Source organism: Bombyx mori, chromosome 21, assembly GCF_030269925.1.
Source record: "Bombyx mori chromosome 21, ASM3026992v2".
NCBI classification, from domain to species: domain Eukaryota; kingdom Metazoa; phylum Arthropoda; class Insecta; order Lepidoptera; family Bombycidae; genus Bombyx; species Bombyx mori.
Window position 1 is genome coordinate 12,125,431 of NC_085127.1, and position 26,560 is coordinate 12,151,990.

At 41.9% G+C, this 26,560-nt stretch overlaps 1 protein-coding gene across 2 annotated transcripts in view; it reads left to right on the forward strand.

Annotated features, from left to right (window-relative positions):
• The first annotated feature begins 21,658 nt into the window (after positions 1-21,658).
• The window catches only part of LOC101746439 (limbic system-associated membrane protein), a 75,491-nt gene continuing 70,589 nt past the window's right edge, over positions 21,659-26,560 (forward strand). Inside the window, exons 1-2 of one of the 2 annotated variants that reach the window (XM_038018541.2) lie at positions 21,659-21,923; positions 23,095-23,340. In XM_038018541.2, coding sequence (XP_037874469.1) covers positions 23,268-23,340 — 73 coding nt within the window. In that variant the 5' untranslated portion in view covers positions 21,659-21,923; positions 23,095-23,267. The remainder of the gene's footprint in view (positions 21,924-23,094; positions 23,341-26,560) is intronic. The other variant, XM_038018542.2, reaches the window with a different exon arrangement.

Sequence of the window (26,560 nt, forward strand, 5' to 3'; positions counted from 1 at the left end):
GTGTATCACACACGATACAAACAACCGTCATCCACATTGAGACATTTTTTCTTTCTTCGAGTCTTTCTGTTTCAATTTCAAATGTATTTAATAATGTCTGTCCTACCATTCAAACCCGGAACTGTAATGCTCACAATACGCCCTGGCATCAGTACCAGTAAAATACGTATATCTATTGATAATATTAGTATTTGTCAACATACCCCTTAACTTAACCGCCGCCGGTGGCAGCGTAGCGACGTTCGACTAATACGTTATAAATATTCATAGTCATAAGTAGCTCCCGACCTATCGAACGTTTACGACTTGTCCGACTTATGGAGACCTTCAAACTTCATCTAAGCAGCCCCTCGTCGATCTAAATAAATCTGGGAAACGCGGTGCGGAGGAGGTCTCGTTTGCTTGGGCGTCTGAACGTTACCCTGGAAAGGGGATTCCGATACACATTATGCGATATTTCAATACAGTATTTATATTTCCTTCGGGAGCTTCCCTAGGGTTCCGGAGTGGGTTATGTCGAATTGTTTCGAGTTAAGATTGAGTCATTATTGTAATGAGGATTGGTTGCTTAGGTAATGCTTGGCCTTCCATTACACGTATAAGCTATACTCCGCATATAAACAATTATGCGTTTTTATTTTTTTATATTTTATTGCTTAGATTGATGAACGAACTCACGGCCCACCTGATGTTAAGTGGTTACTGGAGCCCATAGACATTTACAACGTAAATCGCGCCACCTACCTTGTGATATGAGTTTTAAAGTCTCAGTGTATACAGTACAACGGCTGCTCCACCCTTCAAACCGAAACGCATTACTGCTTGACGCCAAAAATAGGCTGGGTGACGGTGCCTACCTGTGCGGACTCACAAGACGTCTTACCACCAGTGATCACGCAAATTATAGCTTTGCAGGTTTGATTTTTATTACACAATGTTCTTCCTCACCGTGGAAGTCAATCGTGAACGTTTGTTAAGTACGTATTTCATTAAAAAAATTGGTACCCGCCTGCGGGATTCGAACACCGGTGCATCGCTCAACACAAATGCATCGGACGTCTTATCCGTTAGGTCACGACGACTCCAAATTTAAATTATAAAAATAATTAAATAAAATTAAAATACGAGGGCTGCACTAAAAGTATCGGGAATGGAATATTTCCACTGTTCCTGTCATATTAAAATCTTTTTAATTGAAAACTCCTTGGTTTTAAAAATCGAATACCATTTATTTATTTAAAAAAAGATTCTCGGTCTTGTCACGAGGTTTTGTCAAACTTGTTTAGTCGTTGAGAAAATGGAATTGACTCGAGAAAATTCAAGAGCGATGATTTATTATGACTTTCGAAGGTGTTTAACACAAAAACAGTATGTTGACCGTATGATTTCTGCATTTGGTGATGAAGCCCCATCCAAAACCACAATTTATCGCTGGTTTGCTGAGTTTCAACGTGGACGTGTCAAGCTCAGTGATGATCCCCGTCAAGGTCGTCCAAAAACTGCAGTCACCCAAGAAAACTAGAAAATGCTGTGCGTAAGCTGATTGAGGAAGATCGACATGTGACATACCACGAAATTCAGGCAACTTTAGACATTGGCATGAGTCAAATACAAATAATCTTGCATGAACAATTAGGTGTAAAAAAGTTGTTTTCCCGATGGATACCGCATTCGCTCTGTGAAGAGCAAAAAGCGGCTCGCTTTACTTGGTGCGTCAGAACTCTCGAAAGATTCCACGCAGGATCCTCAAATGCTGTATACAACATTGTATCAGGTGACGAATCCTGGATATACGCGTACGAACCCGAAACAAAAAACCAGTCACGAGTTTGGGTGTTCGAAAATGAGTTAAAGCCAACAAAAATTGTTCGTTCACGGAGTGTTGCAAAAAAAATGGTGGCCACGTTTGTCTCCAAAACCGGCCATGTTACGACTATTCCTCTTGAGGGACAAAGAACGATTAATGCAGAATGGTATGCTAGCATTTGTTTGCCACAGGTCGTTTCTGAACTCCGTAAAGAGAACTGCAACCGCCGCATCATCCTCCATCACGATAATGCGAGTTGTCACACCGTGCAAAGAACAAAAGAGTTTTTAGAGCAAGAAAACATAGAATTATTAGACCATCCGCCGTACAGCCCCGACCTAAGCCCTAATGATTTCTATACTTTCCCTAAAATAAAGAATAAATTGCGTGGACAGAGATTTTCATCACCTGAAGAAGCTGTGGACGCCTACAAAACGGCCATTTTGGAGACCCCAACTTCCGAATGGAATGGTTGCTTCAATGATTGGTTCCATCGTATGGAAAAATGTGTCAAATTTCGCGGAGAATACTTCGAAAAGCAATAAATATATTTTTAAATAGTAATGTTGTGTCACTTCGTTAATTCCCGAAATTTTCAGTGCCGCCTAGGTAAATAATTTTAGGCGTCAGTTTTAGGTCAGTGCTCTGTAGTACAAACACATCTTCTATTCGTGATCTACGTGTGTAAAGATTTATGATACTTTGTATATTTGATGTAACCTCTACATTTGTAAAAGAGCAAACGTCGAATCTCACGCTGATTCTTAACAGGAGCGAAACTACAAAATTGGGAATAAAAAAAACTATTTAACTGTAAAAACTTTTTTAACATCACTCAACGTTCACAACATTGTCTTTATGAAGAGGTATAAGTTTATAATCTACTGTTAAAGCTACATTTAAGATACTCGGTACACAGCAGTTTGGCTGTGCCCCCGTTATTGCTAATGTCATAAGCAAAGGTGTCGACGAGTAAATTAACCCATAGGCACAGCCCACTGAATTTCTCACCGGATCTTCTCACTGGGTCGCGTTTCCGATCCGGTGGTAGATTCTGCGAAGCACTGCTCTTGCTAGGGCCAGTGTTAGCAACACTCCGGCTTGAGCCCTGTGAGCTCACCTACACGTCAAGGAGAAACTGAAATAGCCACTCAAGGCTATCAGCATAGGGCAGGGAAAAAAAAGCAGCGGTGACCACTCACATTCAGGTGGACCATATGCTCGTCTACCTACAAGGTAAATAAAAGAGACAAAACGGGAATGTTTCAATCAATTTGTAATTACTGTACGATGATACATCCATACTAGTGTAGGGTCAAATGTAAGTTAGTTGCAAATAAGTGCAGCCACTTCAACATATAAGCTTTAAGATATCCATCAGTAAACTACCTAATATCATCAGCCTTGTAAGGGATCCTTTGCACTCATCATACACAGTATATTATTTTAATTCTAACTAAAAACTCTTTGTTTAATGTTCAAAGTTTGCAAGCGAATTGCCTTGTGTTGGCGAACGTGTAAGTGCATCATTTCTTTAACTGGAATGACTAGATTTAGTTATTTATGAAGTTTCACTTCATAACTTCACTTTACTTCACTAAATAACTAAGTCTAGTCCAGTCTAGCAAAATTTATCTCACGACAGATTCACTACGACTACAGAAAAAGATATAACTTAGTATGAGCGAGAGTGCGAAAATAGACAGAGCATTTCGCGAACCACTCAACCGTGGAGAGAAGAAAAGGACAAAGTGATTTAGGTCGTTTCTCTTATAGGGTAAAGCCGAGATAGATGCCCCACTTTTTAAAATAGTCATGTAATTTTGAAAATATTAATTTTATACGAATAATTTCTATTAATGTAGTTAGCTCAATCCTTTATGTTTAATTAGTGTAAACTTTTTTTAAGCTATCAAATACAGATTTTGCAGAAATTCGTTTTTCGTAGAACCTTTTTTTGGAGGATAGATGCCTGCCTGTATGGATAGTTGCCCCACCAAGAAAATACTGAGTAGGATAGATGCCTGCAGTACAGGATAGATGCCCTTTATACCATGTAAACGAAAAAACCAAACCAAATATTAAGAAGTTATATTCCTAACAGAGCAATTGTCTCCAAGAAACATGGGTCATAATAATAAAAAATATTTTGTATTTTTTAAATCTTTGAATGTTTATAATTAAAAGATAATTCTCATATCACACAAATGATCATAATTAAAATTTTAAAGCGTTAAGTAAGCGTAAGCTAAACTACATTTTTTTTTGTTTCAATATGCATTATCCTATTTTTTATTAAATTAAATTTTACAAATATTTATTCAACAAAAATATAAATTCTTAATTGTTTATAAAATATTCACATTAAGTGTCAATGTGTACATTGCCAAATCATATTTTTTTATATTAAATTAACACAATAAAGATATCTTTATTATTTTGTCCAATTGAAGTTTAACTGGATAGTGCTTTCAATTTTCCACATCTTCTACATCATTTCTAAAAACACGTTTCATGTAGCTAGTTCTGAAACATTAAACATTGAATCCAGTCGGATTGCGACTTCGTATTTTTATAGTTTTCAAAATATTCAATGCAGATATATTTACATGCGTTTTAGGTTTATCCCTTAGATTTCTTTAGGGGCAAATCTATTGTTTTATTTCCTTTCATTTTATAGTTAAGTGGATTGTCCTCATCTTCGCTGCTTGAACTGTAAATAATTTGTTCATGTTTTATGTTTTCGTGGCATATTTCTGCTATATTCTGAAATGGCAGAGTATGGAGGGATAGATGCCCCTAAAGGCACCTATACCCCAAAAAATCAGGGCAACTATCCTTTGTGATAAGGATAGATACCCAATTTTTTTGTAAATAAATTATAAACATAATAGCATTTATTTACACCTAGATGCAGACTCAATGAACCAATATATTCACGTAGTAAAAAATATAATGGAATTTTACATTAATTATAAAGTTATACCACGCTAAATACTAACCTTTAAATCTTTGACGTGTTCGTGAAATTCCGCGCGGAGAAAATTACATGCACGAGGAAAACACTTCGTTACCACGCGATTGTCAAATGATACATAAGGTATAGGGTGACTGTGGTTCCTACTTATGAAATTATTTTTTTGTTATGAGTGCAGGAAGTTAGGTTTTTAGAACATGAGGCATCTATCCCGCTGCGGCATCTATCCAGGTTTTACCCTACACAGCATTTCCTATTGCAAAAGAAATTTGATTTAAGGATGAAAAATGAAGAAAACCGCCATACCACACCACCGGCAAAGAAGTTTCACTTCTTTCACGTGCACCAAGTTGCATGCACACGATTTTTATTCTAATTTTTAGAAATACCCTCCAAATTTTTTATTTTATCATGAATTAAGTGTTTTGTCTATTAAATTTTGATAGCCATAAATATAACCCGAATAAATTTATAGCATCATTTTATTGGACCCCGGTCTATGAAGGTTTACAGTTAAGAAAATGGTTAGATTACTAAAGGTGTGGTGCACTCGAAATTAGAAAACGGAAAAGTAAAAAGTAATACTTCACAGGCCCAATATTATCGTTATCGTTCGGATGACACAAAGATAGAACCTTCAAATTCATGTTCACGCCTGAATACTTTGACACGATTCAGAGATATTGAAGTACATTGCCTAAATTGATTCTTACATAGCTCTACCCAACTGGTATACTAAAGATATGCGAATTGATCTCTTCAAGCCCGTATTTCATACCGATTGATTTTCCATTATTAATTCTTACATTTCTCCTGATTCTGCCAGTGATTTGAACCTTAAATATTGTGTTAGCTAATGGGAGACCGCATCTCTTGGTAGCGCGGTTTTGTTTATTTTAACTGCTAAGCATTTACACGTTTCGGTTTGAGGGGTAGAATAGAACATTCCTGTGGTATTGAGATTAGCTTCTTCGATCGGCAGCGTACATATTAGGATATCTATGGACTCTGTTATCCATGTGTCTCAAATTTCATCGGTTGATTGGGCCACATTAATAAAAAAAATATTGACCATATTAAGGAATCTTTAAAGATCAGTCCTTTAGTTGTAATCTTACATTGGGTTTCAATTTCAATGTTCTAATTACATAAGGTGCAAACCAAGTAAATTCAAATCACTACATATTCTTCCCGCCATGGTTTCGCAACATGAAGAAGAAGAAGAAGAAGAAGGGTCGTCGTACCCCCTTTCGGGGGCACGGAACGGGCCTCGGGGCAAACCCCACTGCCCGGGACGAAGCTCCCTACCACATAGGGCAGGGGTGAAGTAAATGCAGGGAGGACTATAGGGAAGGTACGCTGTTCGCAGCGTGCACGGCTGCAATTTACATCTATGTATACTTATATATAATACGATGGGCTGATGTTCTGCTTGGAGGAACGATGCCCGTGGACGACGCACCCCGGCGCCGGCTGCTGTCCTCTGCTTCCTAGGTTTTTTTTTTTTTTTTTTTTTTTTTTTTTTTTTTTTTTTTTTTTTTTTTTTTCTTCTTACCACTAACTACAAAACTAACTAAACTAACTAACCTAATTACAACTACTATATACAATACAGGGACAACAGTCAGCAACCGTGGGGCCCGCCACCGGCCCCATGCCGCGGCCCCACCTCTACAAACCAGAGGAGGGGCGGCGACACTAGTTTGGCGCTCACCCGCTAAGGGCTCCCCAAAAGGGGAAGACCGTCGCGGGGAGGGACCGACATATAATCACTCCCCATAAGGGGGAGTGGTCCACCCAACGGGGGTGGGAAATGGGTCCCCATAAGGGGGGCACCCCAACGATGTGGGGGGAAATGACGAGTATGGACAGCTCAGTCCCATGGGGGCACTCATTATGAGCACTCCCATATCACTCCGGTTAAGCCGACTATCTTACCATAGAAGGGGGTTCCAGTAGCTCCCTTGGTAGCGCCCGACCATCAGGTGGTCTGGCGTGCAAGGGAGCTAAATTGTGGAGATGCTCGTGGGGTCCACCGTCAGCCCGCTCGTAAAGATTACGAGCTAGCCTCCGGATGAACTCCTCGAGCGACTCCACATCCAGATCCCGGGCGATTACGGCATTTCTGACGTATCGCCCTGCTCCTACTATCGTGCGAAGAGCCAGATTCTGCTGGGCCTGTAACTTCACCCGCATGACCTGCGGGATGAGGTGATACCAGGCCGCAGCTGCGTACGTGATACGGGAACGGGCATACGTCTTATAAATGCCGAGCTTAGTCCTGACCGGCAACCTGGAGGCCAACACCGGCCGGAGGAGGGATCTCGCGTAGCGAGCGGCCGCCAGCGCCTTATTGGCGTGGGCGGTCATCCTCAAACTCCGATCGATATCGACCCCCAAGTACCGGACGCTGGATCTAAACTCGACATTAGCGTCACGGAGACTGAGCTGTCCCGGGACGACTGTTGTGCGGACCGGACCGAAGAGAATAGCCGCGGTCTTCCCCACGTTGACCGCGACCCTCCATCGGTCCAGCCACTGGGGCAGTAAGTCCAATAGCCTCTGCATCCTCGAAATGGCCGCAGAGGGGAAGTTGGATGACGCGAAGTAGGCGCTGTCGTCGGCAAACAGCGCCAACTTCACGTCGGCTTCCCACGCTTGGAGGTTGCCCTCAAGCGTGTACTGTACGTGTAATGTCGTTGGTATAGAGAGCGTAGAGGAGTGGTGCCAGGACACTCCCCTGAGGAACTCCGGCCGTGACTGGGCGCACCGACGACTTGGCGCCCTCGACCGCGACAAGGAAGGATTTTCCCTCCAGGTACGACCCCAGCAGTCGCACATAGGCGTGCTGGAGGTCCGTGTTCTGCAACAGCTTGTAGATCAGTCCCGCATGCCAGACACGGTCGAAGGCCTTCTCGATATCGAGAAAGACTGCGGCCGTGTACTGGCGCGCGTTGGACCGATCCGCCAAGTGGTGCATAACGCGGACCAATTGCAGCGTTGTCGAGTGACCGCTGCGAAACCCGAATTGTTCGGGTCTGAGAAGGATGTGCGGCGACACCCTTCTCAGCAGCAGCCGCTCGAACAACTTGCCCATATGCGACAGCAGAGTGATCGGACGATAACTGGAGGGATTTCTCCTATCCTTGCCGGGTTTGGGCAGGGCAATAACCTTGCCCAATTTCCAAGTTCCCGGGAAGTGTCCTGTGGACAGAATGGAATTGAACAGTCGTGTCATGAATGACACGACCGTTTCGGGGAAGTGGAAAAATGCGAGGGAGGGAATACCGTCCTCGCCCGGCGCCTTGCGCCTCTTCATTCGCTTGATGGAGAGGCGCAATTCACTGGGAGTGATGAAATCACCATCTCCCAACGGTGACACCGGGGAGGAGAGTAGACTTGCTACGCTCTCTTCCACCGATTGGTGGAATGCGGCCTCTGAGGGTGCAGAGTCATTTGGAGCGAACTGCCGCTCCAGCATTACGGCCAGGACATCGGAGCGGGCCTGAGCCGAGAAGCATGGGTTGCCCCTCTCGTCCACAAGTGGACAAGTCGGGGCAGGCCGATTTGAGAGCTGACGACAAAGTCGGTGGAGGGACACGGACGAGGGGTCCTCACGGGCCTCCTCAATCCGTTCCTCCCACGCATAGCCCCGATAGGAGCTAATCTTCGCCGCCAACTCCGCTTCCAGCTCATTAAGCTCGCGTTTAATCCTGGGACAACGAGTTGTCGCCCAGAGCCTCCTCAGGCCCCTCTTCCGGCGAATAATCGCTTTCAGATGGGCCGGGAGTATACCTCTGGGCCCGCCGCTGGGCACAAGAGTCGTCGCCTGGTCGATCGCTCCCCTGATGGAGTCGACAAGGCGGACTGCCGCGTCGTCGACACCCTCAGGGGTGTTGGGGTCCTGAATTACGGGAAGGTCGACTAGGCGTCTCTTAAAGAGCTCCCAGTCGACCTTCGGTCGTAGGGGCGAGGTCGCAACCCGGGTAAGCCCCATTCCCAGTGTGACCAGGATAGGGAGATGGGGGGTACCCAAGTCGTACAGTGCCTCAATAGTTAAGGGGCACCGTAGCCCCTTATGAACGCACACATCCAACACGTCGGGCTGGAGTTGCGCGGCGGTCGGAATCTGCGTGGGTTCGTCGGGGCCGACCACAGAGTAGTCGCCCCTATCGGCATCTTCTAACAGCCGCCTGCCCACTGCTGAGTTCAGTCGGGAGCCCCACGCGACGTGCTTTGCGTTGAGGTCCCCGACCAGCAGAGCTGGCCGGCTGTCGCAATTCAGGACCCGTCTTATGTCCCCGGGGTGGAAATCAGGCCCCGGGGGTCTATACGCGGCATAAACCCGCATATCTCCCCCCGAGGTGTGGATCCTCACACCGATCGACCTTGTCGATGTGAAGGCCAGCAAGTCCAACTGATCATGCACCACGTCTCGCCTGACGAGTGCCGCAGTGCCCCTGAACGGCATCCCGGCAGGACTCACCTCATCACGTCGGTACATGAAGTAGTTTGGAATCCTGAACACATCCCGAGGACGTAGCTTGGTCTCGCCCAGGAGCACAACCTCAGGGTTGTACTCCCGGGCGAGAACCAAGAGATCGTTCTTGCGGGGTTTTAACCCGCCGGGGTTCCAATAAATGATGCGCAGTTCCTGGCTAGCCATTGAACTGCGCAATCATTCGGTAGAACCCCGACAAGAGAGCCCCGAAAGGGCTGGCTCCCGAGGCGATCTCACGGATCACTCCGGAGACCACCTCGGACAATTTCTCCCAGAGCGCGAGGAGCCATGCAGCAAAGCCGGCAGGTTGTGAGGCCTGCCGACCGCTGCGCCGCTCGCGCTGAGGGCGGGGGGAAGAGGGGGCTGAGATGTATCCGGCTGGGTCTGAGGCAAAATTTCCCCAGGCTCAGGCAATGGATCGTTGGCTTGGTTCTCGATCGTTTGGGAAAGATTAATATCGACCTCCATAGTCGTAGAATTTGGTGCAATTGGTGCAGATAGAGGGAGGACTTCAGCTACAAGTAATTGTTTTTGGAGCTTTCTTCTTTCTTTTTTCTTCCTGTTCTTTAATTTATTTTTTAGGGCCTTTTGGTTTTGTTTTACTGGCTGTGATAGACTGGCAGCGACAGTACTGCGGGGGGCAGGTTGAGGTTTAGGACCCTGCCGCGGAGTATTGGCTTCTGCCATCAGCGTTGCCGCTGACGGCTTGGCCTCTACCACAACGGCTGGGTGGATGATCAAGGACTGGGGAGGGGGTTGGGGCTGGGAAGATTTCCCTTTCCCTTTCCCCTTCCCCTTAGGAGCTTGAGATGAGGACGGGAGTACCGGAGCCGGATGCAATTCGGCCCGTGGGGCCCGAGGTACCGGAGGGGGAATGGTGACTCCCATCATCCTTGCCCTTCTGCGAAAGACCGGGCACCGTCTGTCGACGGCAGTGTGGTCCCTTCCGCAGTTGGCGCAAGAAAACGGGCCATCCCTCGGCCTCGGGCAGTCCGCTACTACGTGCTCTTCAGCACATCTAACACAGCGGACCGCGCGGTGGCAGTTGGAGGATGCGTGCCCAAAGGCCTGGCAACGATGACATTGCGCAGGCCCTCGACCTGTACGCCATCCCTCCACTGACACCCCCGGTAAGTACAGCAGCTCTTCAACTGCGTACAAGCGAGCGAGGTCGTCCTTGGAGAGGTGGTCCAAGGCCACGAAAAACACGCAGCCTGGCCTACCCCTCCTGGCCTCGATACATCGGGCATGCCGGGCCGGGAAGCCCAGCTCTCTTAGGGCCTGGGTTACGTCGGCCGCATCGGTATCGACAGGGAGGCCCCGAACGACTACCTTCGAAGGAATGTCCTCCGCCAGGGCGTAACAGTACCATTTAATGGCACTGTCCCTGGCAGAGACCTCCGATAGGTAGGCCTGGACCTCCCTGTACTCCTCGATCGACGACAGGAGAAATCGGAACCCGGCGCCGTAGGGTCGCGCCGAGGGAGCTCTGCCGAGCCGCTCCCTAATGGCCGCCATATGGCGAGGCCAATTAGGGAGGGCCTCCACTACAATTGGTGGGTGACGGCGTAAGTCCACCTGGGCACGACCCCTCGACCTCGGGGGAGGGGCAACTTGGGCTTGAATAGAGGGCCGTTTGGGGCCGGATGATTGGTATGCAGCCATTGCTGCATAGGATGTGGATGGTTTTGGTTGGGAGTGTTGTGATTGAGCAGCGTTATATGGATGGGAATGGGTAGCCTCAAGGTCCACGTACCTCGTTGATTCGAGGTTGCCTGCCGTGCTGCTTAGGGCAGGGGTACCTCGAGGCCGGACCGCTGGTATGGGAGATATGGGAGGTGAGGGGGAACGAGGGGGGGGTTCTCAATTGCCTTTGGGCTTCCGCCGCCCTGGCAAGAACCCTTGGTTTAGGTATCGGTTTGGCAGGAGGGGAGGGAGAAGGGCTGCCACTGGATAAGGGAGAAGAGGATGATGATGTGGCAGGGGAGGAGTACTCGTCGCTGCCACTCTCTTCCTTGGACCGTGGTGACGGTCCAATCCTAGGGCGCTTATCGCCCGCCCCAGATGAGCCCTGGTCCGATCCGGACCTGGCCTTCCTCCGAGGCCGAGGGATCCCCGAGCGATCTGCCGGAATTGGAAAGGAACTTTCCCCCGACCCGATCCTCGGAGACCCCCGGGCCTCCGAAGAAGGTCCAGGCCTGTTTGCCGGATCAGGGTCCATACGACCTGAGACAGGAATGAATGAAGGGCGGTGGGCAAAAATGACTGCCGCCGCTTTACGTCCCTTACGGGATGGGCCGGGAGTGCTGATTATGGGCGGAGACGAGGCCCCACCAGGCATGATTTGGCTATCCTGTCTGGTCACGCGGTCATCAGTGCTCTCACTGGAAGGCCAGCCGTTAGATGAGTTATGTTGACCTATGTCACAAGGCCCTATCACCTTCCCGGCGTAAGGTTGCAAATGGTGAAAGAAAAAGTGAAAGAAAAAGGAAGAAAATTTAATTAGTTAATGTAATAGCATAAAGTAAATTTATTAATGTAAGGGAAAATATTTGTATCAATTACTCTAATGTGGAGTGGAATTAAGCCGACTTCTACTAACTAGATGAAAATCTAATCTAATTTTATAAACTAAATAGACGAACACAACTAAAGACACAAGAATGGCCGCGACTGCCGGCTCCAGGAGCGTGCTATTGTACCAATGTTTATACTAATAACTATGATTTGTATTTATAGATCTGACTATCTTCAGAATTAACTGCAAACTATCAAAATAAGGAATAATTAAATTAATACTAACCGACTATCTGATTATAATAGCAACGGAATTATTTGAAAAATGATTAATTATAATAAGTAGCAATAATAAAACCTAGAAATCAACAATTTAAGTACATTAAGAAAACAAGAAACAAAAGGTTCAATAAAGAGTAACAGTGGCAACAATAAGGGCACGGAAGGGGGCCGGGGTCCGATCCCTCAGTCCGATGGCTCACAGGGCCGAAGACCCCCGATTCAAGATCTCAAAATGAGTTTTGAGATCAGTAAACCGAGAGGACCACAGCCGAGGGGACCACAGACATCAGAATCACACCACCAACTTCATCAACCGGCACTGGGCCTCACCAACTGTTCTAAATTATAACTAAATATGTACATCTAATAAAATAATATTATACAGAACTACTTACCAAAAACAACACGACTGGAACCTAGAAAGCATGCAACCATCGGTGATTCTACAGTTAATAAGGGAATGCAATAGGGACAACTTATGACAGGTGGTCGGTATGCCAGATTATACTAAATTGTGAAGTAAAATTAAAATTAATTGGTAAATAAAAAAATATAACTTCAAATGTGGGTAGAATTGAAAAAAAAGGTAAAAGTACGCTATGTAATTAAATTTTGTTTGAGCAATTGCTCCTATTAGCTATCAGATAAGGAAACTATTGTATGTATTATAAGGAAATTAACTGATCTATTGTATTCATTACATATGAATGGACGAATAATTTAAGATTAATAAACAAAAGCGAATTAAATCAATCAATATACAGTATGGATATAGAAATTTACTAAGACAACAATCAAATAATGAATTAAACTAAAACTAACCTACCTGTAAGGGCTCCGACGCCATAAACCTGTGAAAGGATTGGCCTGTCGGGTGTTAGTAGCAGCCCCTCCTAACCCCGAAGGGTAGGGGAGGACTGGGAATAGACACGGGCGGCCAGACTCGATGGCGCTCACGAAAACCGATTTTTATCACTAGATAAAATGGCTTCGCAGCTTTCACAGGCTGATCTACACCTACCCGCAATTAACCAATGTTAAGGAATAGATGGTGTCGATCACTTACCTGTTCCCGGGTCCTTCGTCTCACTGTTCGGGGCGTTTCCGCTCCGAGACAGCAACTCCAGATTAAACACTCACACACTTGGGCACACACAATCGCACAGCACAAACAATAGGGGCCACTTAGCACTGGTGTCCCGGGCTCGCAACATGAGGTACACCGCGCATTATTTAGTTGCCGTTTTATTGGTATATAATAGCTGTCCGTCTCAAGACTCTACTGGTGGTAGGACCAATTGTGAGTCCGCACTGGTAGGTACCACTACCCCGCCCATTTCTGCCGTGAAGCAGTAATGCGTTTCGGTTTGAATCGTGGGGCAGCCGTTGTAACTATACTGAGACCTTAGAACTTATATCTCAAGGTGGGTGGCGAATTTGCGTTGTAGATGTCTATGAGCTCCAGTAACCACTAAACATCAGGTGGGCTGTGTGCTCGTCCATTCATCTAGGCAATAAAAAGAAGACTGAACTTGTGGGCTGGCATTTTTTTTAAACAATAAAAAACATTTAAAGGTACATTTTTAGTTTCTTTTTTGTATTTAGACACGAATGTTTTAAAATAAAAATATTTTTTCTTGAAGCATCCGAAACCAAACCCTACTGTGCAGAGTTGAAGTGAGGGCGTCAAAGGGCGTATATAAATGAGATCTCGGAAATTCCTTCGTATCTGCCTATCGACTGTTCGGCGCTCATCAATTTGTTGTCCGTATCCTACATTTTAATCCACTGGCTTTGTGACAATAACGATTCGGAATGAAGGTGAAGAAGTTAGTTATTTTAGTAATATTTATCTCATGATACTTAACTTAAATAGAGTTTTTATTAAAGCTTACCAGTTGATGTACCTTAACCGTCCACATGTCATAGCAACAATTCCTTAATAAGAAATGTCAATAAATCTGAGTATGTGAATCTGTAGTGTCTAATTTAGTTGCACCATCACTTGGGGAGTGTTCTGAGGAATTGTTCGAGATGTTACTATCTCTCGTTTTTACGGTCGCACCGTCCACCACCGGAGTAGAGTTCATCCATACTACCTGGAGCCACTGCGGTTATCCACAGTGCGTTTCCAGAGGTCTTTTTTGCCACGTACCGTCTAGCTATGGAATGAGCTCCCCTCCACGGTGTCTCCGAGGGGTTAAATGTCTTTCTTCAAACGAGGCTTGTGGTATTGCGGTAAGTCCATGGGCGACGGTAACCACTCATCATCAGGTGGGCCGTATGCTCGTCTGCCTATAAGGGCAATAAAAAAAAAACTTCGAAGCTTGCAGAAGTATGACCATAATCTTAATGTTGTCGTATGCGACACAGAGATAGAGAAGAACAGCCTAAGTATTACACGAGGACCGATGAAACTTGTTTTGACATATAATAGCTAAAAGTTTGGTAGTTAGCGAGCCTAAGCTTTTAGTGTGCGGTCCAATTTGTGAAAGGAATAATTAACACAACATTCTTTGGAATGGTATAATGAATTCTGATAACTGACAGGTTCGCTGCGGTATAAGCAGCAGGAGCTTTCGTGACCGAAGATACTCGAAGATCTGTTGTTATAAAATTTGTTTTACATTCTCGGTGTGATGACGGTCGGCACCCGAATCTTGTTTTATCATATTTCCGATAAGATAAACAAATTACTTCAGCTGAAATTGTAATGACATTACTCTTGAGCAAATATAAAGCATCAGTTTGTATCAATTTAATTACTATAGGGTTTGCTTTGATGTTTATATTAGGCATAGTACCAAATTGTGTTACAGGAATATAGGTATATCTTGATATGATTATTTTTAATATCACTGAAATACAGCAGTTAGTCTTAGTATTCAAGTGTGTTTCCAGATATCCTTTTTGCCATGTGCTGGGTCTAAGTGAACTTCCGTGCACGATTTTTCCAGATCATTAAGACATGTCCTTTTTCAAACGACGCTTGCAGAGAGTTCTCAACGTTAGGCAGCAACTTGGCTATGCCCAATAAGGAATAAAAAATGGTTGAAAGCATCCATATAAGCTCCAAATAGTTTAACTACGGCCTTTGGTGACGAGTGACGCGGCGAAAGAACAAAGGTTCAGTTAAATATTCTGGACATATTATGCATATCGTTTTCGTTTCTCTCTAGTATAATATGGATAGAACAAATATCTTAAGGTAAAAAAAAAAAAACGTGTGGCACTCGGGAACTGCCGCGGTAAAACTATTGCATAGCATTTTTTATCAACTTATGCAATTATAATTAGACAATGATAATATAATTTTTAATTACGGGTCGAATAGAAGGCAAGCGCGCCGTGGGCAGAACACCAGCCAGATGGTCGGATCTAGCAAGAGAAGCACTCGGTGGTAGTTTGTACCATGCAGTCCATGCCACCCATGATCGGGTGCATTGGAAGTACATCGCATGTGGTCGCGATCCTCAGTAGTGAGGGAACGATATAGAAGAAGAAGAATTTAATATTAAAACAATAATAAAACAAAAGAACACGCTATATTAAACATTAATAAAAGCAAAACTTTACTGTCCCCTTCACACTCATAAGCTAGACCGCGCGAGAGAGAGATGCGCAGACTTTGCATGATGAGCATGTAGTGTGACGTCACGCCACGCGCTTATTCACAAACACTACACAAGCGCAACGTGTGAGTGTGTTGAACGCGAGCTACATGGTAGGCGGAGTGAGGGGTGTAAGGTTTTTTTCGTTACGGAATTTCATGATTCAATCGCCGCGCTCAAGGCCCGCGATAAAAGCTATGCAATAGCTTAAAAAGTCTAGAGCATCTTGCGAAATCAGATTAAAATATTGGAAATAGAAATCAATTTTTGGGTAGATATCTCTATCAGAAATACGCGTAGTTTCGAAGTCGTCGTGGCCTAAAGGATAAGTCGTCCGGTGCATTCGTGCTGAGTGATGTATCGGTGTTCGAATTCCAGGCGGGCACCAATTTTTCTAATGAAATGCGTACTCCACAAATGCTCGTGATTGACTTCCACGGTGAAGGAATAAATCGAGCCCGCAAAATTAAAATTTGCGTAATTACTGGTAGTAGGACCTTCTGTGAATCCGCGCGGATAGGTACCACCGCCCTGCCTATTTCTGCCGTGAAGCAGTAATGCGTTTCGGTTTGAAGGGTGGGGCAGCCGTTGTAACTATACTTGAGACTTTAGAACTTATATCTCATGGTGGGTGGCGCATTTACGTTGTAGATATCTATTGGCTCCAGTAAACGCTTCACACCAGGTGGGCTGTGAGCTCGTCCACCCATCTAAGTAATAAAAAAAATATAAAGGTTTTAGAATAATCTGAGACTAGCTTAAAGAATACACTTTGCCCAATTAAATACTGCCCAATATCTCGAAAGTCACTTGGGTTTACAGGCGACGTCAAAAGCATAATATGTCTCGAAATATTAACTCTCAGAAACCGACACACATGAAAGTTCGTGCGCGGATTGTTTTAAAAAGTTCTAAATCTTGTAATTTGCACCACAAACAAATGTGGTCCCACCTGCCCGCGGTCCGCAGATATAACAACCGCCCAGCACTCACACATAGCCTTATTCTAATGACCAAAGTTTCCAACGTACCGACTTAATATATACAAAATTACCTTAACAGTACCTCGTGCGGGCAGATTTAATGGTATTTCTGAAACCGTATAGGTTGTAAATTGGCTTTTGTTGCCACTCTTGATTTATTGAATGCAATACATGTATGGTATTTGACATTTTGTATGGATGTTCTTTGGGTCTAGTTTTGAAGGATTTTAAGGACAATTAATGTTTTAGTAAAAAAAGTTACATTTGTCGATGCGTATGAAAGGAGTATTCGTTTAAATAAATAGGTAAAAAGTAAAAAATAGGTAAACAAATAGGTAAATCAGCAGATAACGGCTTGTATTTTTGATATAGCTAGGTAGGTTTGAAATGCACTTTTAGTTATAAAAGCATCTTTGGCCTCTTGAATACAATTACTGTGAATGTTTCAAATATTAAAATCTTCCTAAATATAGACAAAGGGATTTTGCGACTTAATTTTTTATTATGTTATGATACTAGTAATTTCTTGCCTAAATACGCAACATTTATAAGTCTCAATATAATACGTAAACATAAAAACAAAGAAATTTGTTCGTAATATCTCAAATGAATAAAAAATGAATTCTCGCAAATAGTAATTTGAGATATATCCAACAAAACACTGAACACGTTGGCTATATTTCCCAGTAAAAACATTTTTTGCCGATGCATATTGCTACTAACACCAGTTAAAATATTGCCTGTAAGATTTGCAGCCACATATTGCAATAAAACTATGCTCGCACGTACCTTAATATAACCAGTAAAAATATTGCTAATGAAAATAAACTATAGGCAACGTACACACACGTGGGCGCATCAAGACTCATAAGCTCTTGTTTTTCTTACAGAGCAAACAACAAAAATTTTTATGTGAGTTTGCGTAGATAAAACAGAAAAAAAAATCGTACCTATTTGTATGGAAGATTTTTCGAACGGACAAGGTTGTGCTTTGATGGATGAAAATATTGGTTTGCTCATACAATGTTTATTCAGTTTCGTGTAATGGCTTATACGTTTGATGTATCGTGTTTGTACGGATCCGTTATCGAAGTCTAGTGTCTTAAAAGATTGGTTGTTTTACAACTATGACGTCAATTTTTTAACAAACTCTAGTAGCCAGAAAAAGAGGAGACAATTTAGAAAAGATGCTTGCAACACGCAAGGTATGCGAAAGATGGCCAGAGGCAGAAGTCCTATATGCTGGTCGAACCAGATACGCTCTACTCTCAACACTTCAGTCCACGATGCCATTCGCGTAGTAGGGATGGCGTAGGATAATCTAGGAGAAAGTTATTGAAGGAGGTCACGACCGTCAGCATTGAGGATTATCGATGCAAGGAGGAGAGATCACTACTACATATCTAATTTGAATTTTTTTTATTGCTTAGATGGGTGGAGAGCTCACAGCCCACCTGGTGTTAAGTGGTTACTGGGGCCCATAGACATCCACAGCGTAAATGCGCTACCCACCTTGAGATATAAGTTCTAAGGTCTCAAGTATAGTTACAACGGCTGCCCCACCCTTCAAACCGAAACGCATTACTGCTTCACGGCAGAAATAGGCAGGGTGGTGGTACCCACCTGCGCGGACTCACAAGAGGTCCTACCACCAGTAAATCACCAGTTACCGTTAGTAACCACCGTTATTCACGGACGCCAACAATATCAGAGGCCAATCCGCTTCATACCATATCACTTGGTCGTGTATGCTTCACACAAATAATTAATATCTGTTTAACATTTCACTAATGCTTCTGTCTTTTTTGTGACGGAACGTACCCAAAATTAATTGCGGTATTTTACCCTGGGACAGCCATTGCCTGTCCAAACAGCGGTACTTACACTAAAAAAATATCTGTATCTAGTAAAATCGAATAATTATGATTACATATAAGTAGAGTTACTTTATATACAAAAAAAACCTGGTTGTCTAAAAAGTTTGTTTTATTTCTTCTACATTTATTAAAAAAAAATTAGTGCCCTTGTAAGCAGACAAGTATACAGCCCACCTGGTGGGGATTGCTTACGGTTGCTCATGGATGTTAGAAATGCAAGCTCAAAGCCAAGCCGCTGCCTACCGTTAATTACTCTCCGCAAGCCTCATTTGAAGAAGAACAGGTCATAGCGCTCCCGAAGTATGTAGAGGGGAACTCATTCCAAAGCCGAATGGTCCGCCAAAAAGATATTTGCAAATGCACTGTGGATAAATGCAGTGGTTTTATATAGTATGGTCTCTAGTCCGATGTGATGTATCAATACAGTTCCTCGTCGGACTCGTCGATTATGACGAAGAGTTCGGCGAGCGAACTAACCCATAAACACAATCCACTGAGTTTCTCGCCGGATCTTCTCAGTGGGTCGCGATTCCGATCTGGTGGTAGATTCTGTGAAGCACTGCTCTTGCTTGGGCTAGTGTTAGCAAATTCTCTCAGGCCGAGCCCGTGAGCTCACCTATCCGTCCGAGCGTAGCTGAAATAGCCTCTTAGGTTACCAGCGAATAAGTAGAGGAAAAAATAGATGAATACAGTACTGTATAAGCTAAAAAATGAAAAGCGAAGTATGGACTGCTGTGGGAGATGATCTTATAGTTATGGTGGTCATTATGTTTGGGCACGACTGTCAACTCAGTTTCAGATACATGTTCAAAATCTCAATAGCTATTCTAACATGAAACGGCTATAGACACAAAATTATCTCTAATAACTATAGTACGTTAGAATACAGAAACCCACAACATTAGTAATGGCTTCATGATTACAAAAAAAAAACTCAATAGCCAAAGTATGAAAAGAAGATACATGAAATAAAAATTAACACATAATATCCTTCATAAGCGTTTTTTGATTCGAATCCTTTAATCGAAATAAACAAACTTACCACTTACTTTTGACATTTCAATAATAATTGGATGATACGACAAAAACACATTGAATGTCAAAAGTGGACATTACTAATTCATTTGTCGAACATTTTGTCGAAAGAAAGGAAGGCGACTTGACCTTTTTTATCATTTGATCATTGTGGTTTAGGTGTTTTATACATCAAATTATATATTTTGTACTGACACTGAATAAATTATTAGTAGTACATATTGGCTTTATTTTCTATTTAATATGAATTTTCATAACCTCAAAAGACAGCGCCATTTTAATAACTTTACATACTGTAATCTTTTTTGTAATTTTCACACAGATTTTCTATGTAAACTAACTCACATATTAATCCTAAGATTTGAAAATTGTTCATCCGCATCCAAATTCATCTCAGCACCGTAAATTATATTCTTTAATCACACTAAAAATAGAATAAGAAATGCGTAACAGATTTTTATCCGGGTAGCGTCTCAGTTTTTAACAGTAGCGCGTTCTTTTTATTTATACCGGGGTTATGTTCACAATTCTTCAACCAAAAGCCAACAAGTCAAGGTAAAAGGTTCACTAACCGAATATGACATTTAAAAAGCATTCAAAGAAAACATGGATACAGTACACGATTATTTGATTTGCGTTTAATAATCTATTTGTTTTGGTAACTATCTTCTTGGAGCGGCCCAACGGGCAAGAGAAGTCGAGGGAGACCACTAACCAGATGGGAAGACGATCTTAGACGAACAGCTGGCCCAAACTGGATAGACGTAGCACAGGATAGAGACGCTTGGGCATTTTTGGAGGAGGCCTTTACCCGATCCGGGGTTCTTGCTTACTAAATTTTACTGTTTCATTACAAAACTCTCTTTTACATCCTAAATACTAATACATACATTTATATTTATTATTATTTTTAAACTTTGTAAAAGCAAGAAATAAATGGCTTATTATTATTATTATTATTATTATTATTAACTATCTGATTCATTATAATATTTAATATTATGGTTTTGGATTATACGACGATAGATTGTATTTTGTTTTTATTGGATTACTAGCGACCCGCCCTTGCTTCGCTTCGGAAACATTAAATTTTATTATTGATTATTTACGACATCACATTAGAAACCTCAAAAATAACAGTATTTCTCCACTACTTAATGGATGTTATTATACATGTAAACCTTCCTCTTCAATTACTCTATCTATTAAAAAAAAACGCATCAAAATCCGTTGCGTAGTTTTCAAGATTTAAAGATTTAAGCATACATAGGGATATAGGGACAGAGAAAGCGACTTTGTTTTATACTATGTAGTGATGTTGGTAGGTGAGCTGGCTTTTTAGAAATCCGTGGATAATGGCACAAATAGCCGGTTCGCTCGTACCGAGAGAGATTGTTCGAGCAGTGGTTTTTAAAATCTATTTATCTATCCATTTATCTACTATTTTAATGGCTTGGCTACACTTTAGCATAAATCACAATACCATCCAAAAAATTTGTCGCGGAAAAATCAAGCACTTAGTTTCAAGAACGGGACACTAGCAAAACTCAACTATAGTAAAAAAAAATGTTTTAAAGAGTCTTTGATCTCATGTGCCTACGTGAGTGGAGGTACTGTTCTGATGTATATTATCAGTTAATCCGTCAATGAAATCAAGAACGAGTCCGTATTGACTTTTAACTGTACGTTAGCAAACTGGCTTTGGTATGTGCTAATCGTGAAAGCACAAAAACGCCAAACGCTGCAAACATGCAAATGTTTAAGCACACTTATTGCACGGTTCTGCATTAAATTAATGTTAAACTTAATATACTTATTAAAATCGGCCCGTAAACCGTTATTTTAGCGTGTAAATGAGGTGTAATGAAATGAAATGAGCACCGCGAGACCAGCAGCCATTTAAACGCCTATGTTTCATAAATGAGACGAGGAAATCCAAACGGCCTTTGTTTCGTAAATGAAACTCCGGAAAAAACATACATTCGTATCCTATTCATGCAAAAGGCGCAAGGTTTAAACGGTGGAGCGTAACCTTTTCATGTGAATTGTAGCTGTGTCTACGGCGTAGCTGTGTGCGCTACGAGACTACGCGGCTCAGTGTGCTACGGGACGCGATACGAAGCGGACGCGTATCAGTACGCTCTCCTACGGCTTGATACGCGACTTGTTGCGATCTATGTGTATAAATGCAAACTAAATTAACTACTAATTTTGGTGTAATATTTTTAATATTCGTGAATTGTGTATAATATTAGTTGTAGTGACTAGTTTTATTGTCGAAGATAAACAGAATTTTCTTAAACATCTCGGTAGCCTTACGAAAGGATTTTTTGGTACAGGAATACCGTTTGATTTATTACTTGGAACGTAGATATATATTATAAAATTCCTGAAGGCTATTTATCTTAGTCTTACAATGGAATTTCTCTAATATTCTGGAAAACAATGAGGGTTCATAATTATGTTTGGAGCACAGCAAAGCGTTTGTTGATAAAATCCGGTAATTGGTTAGAAGATTAATGTCTTGCAGTAACGAAAGCTATTTAGATGAAAATTACATATTTTAACTATGTTTACGGTATTCATTTAAACAAAGATTTAAAATGAAAAATGTTTTGTTTAATTTTATTACAATTCATCAATCTACCGTCAATATTGTAGTCTACCAAACGTATCTTTCTTTATAGAAGAAATATTTGTTATATAGAAGAAGAAGTATTGATATAATGTTATCAATAGACAAAAACGTTCGTTGTATGAGAAAATTCGTTAAGACTTTATTATTCTGATAAGAAAAATACGTATCTAAAAATATTCGTTCAAAAATATCATCAATCTGCTTTTCATACACCAAATAACTAAAACGTCAGAGAATCAATTTAAAGTATAATAAATATAAAGATATCTCACACAGTTCCAGATTCAGAATCAAATCTTCTGTTCTCGAAATTAATTTCACAAATATATTTATATATACGAATAGAAATATATGAAATGGCAAATTTTCACATTGAACTTCGTATAAAACAAATACAAATTTGAGTGAGATTATGTTGACTTTTGAAAGTTGCGAATGAATTAATTAATAAACTTTTACTGTTTGTTTAAGTGTAGCATTTGGAGCTTGTTTGGAAAGCTCAAACCTCAAGTCTAAATCAGTGTGTATAACTTGTGATTACATAGTACTGTAAAGTACATTTTAGCTTTTATATGAAGTTTTTAAGCACTGTAGTTATTAATAATAAAAATACAATACAATTTATAAATAAACAATTTCAAGTAAATTATCAATGCAGTCGAAGACAGAAATGCATTATTAAAAATAACTTAAAAATTACTAGTCAGATCTTGTTTACTGAATTTGAATGGGAACACATAAGAAGCATCAGCTTTCAAACAATCAAAAGAAAACTGTTCACAATACAAGAATCTTCCTTTTTTGAAGTAGGTAAAAAAATAATTAAATTGCTCCGCTCAAAATATTACATTTACTGTGTGTTATAGGTAAATAAAAAAACATTAAATTAATCTCTCGAGTGTTATAAAATAAATGAAAGGCCAAGGAATAAATGAGTTTCACCCGGGAAATTAATGAGCCCTTAAATGGGAGACCGGGCGAGTGCTATGTGAATCGTACGGTTCGTGGTGATACTTTGTGAATAGTTAATGTATCCGTGATGAGGATCGAGAGGACGTGCTTCTGGTCGATGCTGCAGGCCCTGGCTTTGTTACCCACCATGGCCCTGAAAGGTAGGCTAACCTAAAAAAGTGGTTCTTTTGGAACGAAGTTCCTTATGGGACGACGCGGAGGGGTACCCTAACCGGGAAAAAACGTCCGTAACGTAAGATTTTTATTAGTAATGCACACAGTGTACGAGTTAACTTTGTAATAACGTAAAAAAATACATATTTTTTTATCATTCATTGACCACGATCTCAGAGCGTTCGTTTGCGCAATACACTAACTCTTATGCAAACAACCGTGAATGAAGTGTACCAAAATAAGTTCGTACGTTATCGAATGACCGTGGGATGTTGCGAAACCTCCAGTTTTATTTTCTTTATACCTCGAATAGAACTTAAAATTAATATTTTTATAATAAGGAACTTCGTTCTTATCCGGTGTCCCACGACACCACACATCTTTTTTTTTGCTAATAGGGTGGACGAGCCCAACTTTTTTTTTGCTTAGATGGGTGGACCTCCTCACAGCCCACCTGATGTTAAGTGATTACTGGAGTTCATAGACATATACGACGTAAATGCGCCACCCACCTTGAGATATAAGTTCTAAGGTCTCAAGTATAGTTACAACGGCTACCCCACCCTTCGAGCCGAAACACATAACTGCTTCACGACAGAAATAGGCAGGGCGGTGGTACATACCCGCGCGGCCTCACAAGAGGTCCTACCACCAGTAAAAGTGTAAAGTGTCAAGTACTCATTAACTTAGTGTAAAGTGGTCGCCGAAGCCAATAGACATCAATCACATCAAGCCTCAGTTTTTACCTCAGTCTTACCTCCGTTTTTACCTAGGTCTCAGTTTTTAAGTACCATTGGCTGCTCCATCATCCAAACCGAAGCGCATCAAACTCACCGCTTCTGGACTTATGTTATTTTAAATAAGCTTATACTTATTGTTAATCGATCAAACTAGACCTCCAATAATATTATAATTCCTCCAATTCAATTATGTTCTGTTTTTTATCACGAATCTCATTGGTTTCATTATAAAAATCTATACATACATATTATTATTATTATTATACCGATCCCAGTCATCAGTACATGGCATCAGTACGCATCAGTACACAAAGTTATCGTTCCGAACCCGTGACGTTATAAAAATACTGAACCCATACTGTTCTCGCGAAACTTTTGAAAAACACATCAGAAATCAAAAAAACTTGAAATTTCTCATTATTAATACAAGTTTCATTAAAGTAGACGGTTTATAATTCATATCTTATTAACTTTGTTGGCATTCAGTTTCTGAGCAAATCAGCTGAGATTATCTTTTTTTTTTTTTTTTGCCCTTGTAGGCAGACGAGCATACGGCCCAGCTGATGGTGAGTGGTTACCGTCGCCCATGGACTTCAGCAATGCCAGGGGCAGAGCCAAGCCGCTGCCTACCGCTTAATACTCTCCACAAGCCACGTTTGAAGAAGGACATGTCATAGCGCTCGGGAAACACCGTGGAGGGGAGCTCATTCCATAGCCGGATGGTACGTGGCAAAAAAGATCTCTGGAAACGCACTGTGGATGACCGCAGTGGCTCCAGGTAGTACGGATGAACTCTACTCCGGTGGCGGGCGGTGCGATGGTAAAAACGAGATGCCGGTATCATCTCGAACAATTCCTGCGCTCTGTACTATAAATTTGAGCTTGTTAATTAATCATTTTGTGACGTCGCACCACTGGGTTTCCGACTAATTTAGACGGCCATGCAAGCATACGGTTTTAGCGTTATATCAGTTCTCATCAAAAAAACTGTTGTTTTTGCTACCGAGAAACTGGAATAGGGGGTACTGGAAGCACGTATAGACAGATGCCATCATCCTGTTTATTTTTACCAAGAATCTATTCTGGTTTGAGGAGTGAAGCAGCTGTTACATTAAAATGAATACTTTAACTGTGGGATAGGCTGGTCATAAGTAGAAATCAGAATCTGAAATCAGAGTCGTCGTGGCCTAACGGATAAGACGTCCGGTGCATTCGTGCTGAGCGGTGCACCGGTGTTCGAATTGACGATTCACGAATCACGATTGATTTCCACGGTGAAGGAATAACGTCGTGTAATAAAAATGAAACCCGCAAAATTATAATTTGCATAATTACTGGTGGTAGGACCTGTTGTGAGTTCGCGCGGGTAGGTACCACCGCCCTGCCTATTTCTGCCGTGAAGCAGTAATGCGTTTCGGTTTGAAGGGTGGGGTAGCCGTTGTAACTATACTCGAGACCTTAGAAATTATATCTCAAGGTGGGTGGCGCACTTACGTCGTAAATGTCTATGGGCTCCAGTAACCACTTAAGACCATGTGGGCTGTGAGCTCGTCCATCCATCTAAGCAATAAATAAATAAAATCTCAATTGCACAACTAGTAATGTATTAACAACTTCTGTCCTATCGTTCAAACCGGAAAACTCTAGTGCTTCGTTCTAGAAATAGGCAAAGCTTAAGGTCATTTAAGCTTTAGAATTCGTCTGCTATAAAGCAACAAAATAAATGAAATCAACATTTACATGTAAACAATATTTACAGTAAACACCCAAAGCTCTACTTATAGGCCGATGCAAAAGCTTCGAAAAATGCTTAAATATCGCTCTATAAACATTCGTTAAGCTCGATTAAGCTGTTATTTATGAGATATATTTAATACTCCAGAAAAAACATTATTAGTACAGGCTTGCAAATCCCTTTTTTGTCTTATATTCTTTTGTGAACAAAAGTATAATTGAATTTTTGTAAAAAGCAAATAAATTCGAGTGAATTTTTTGGCTATCAGACGGGATATATCAGATAGTACTGGGCATTTTTTTTTAACATACGATGTAGTAAAAATTAAATGTTTGAATGATTTAATATAATAGATTCCATATCCACATTATACAAGCTATTCACAGTAGACCTAGAAGAACAGTGCTGCAGTGAGTCTATAGAAGGAATAGCTCTGTATCCCTCTTCGACGACTGGCGAATAAGATGATAATTTTTTTTATTGCTTAATTTGTTGGACGAACTCACAGCCGACCTAACGTTAAGCAGTTACTGGAGCACATAGACATCTACAACGTAAATGCGCTACCCACCTTGAGATATGAGTTCTAAGGTCTCAGTAATGTTACAACGGCTGACCCACCCTTCAAACCGACACGGATTACTGCTTCACGGCAGAAATAGGTGGGGTGGTGGTACCTACCCGTGCGGACCCACAAGAGGTCCTACCACCATTAGTTCATTAAATTGCTAG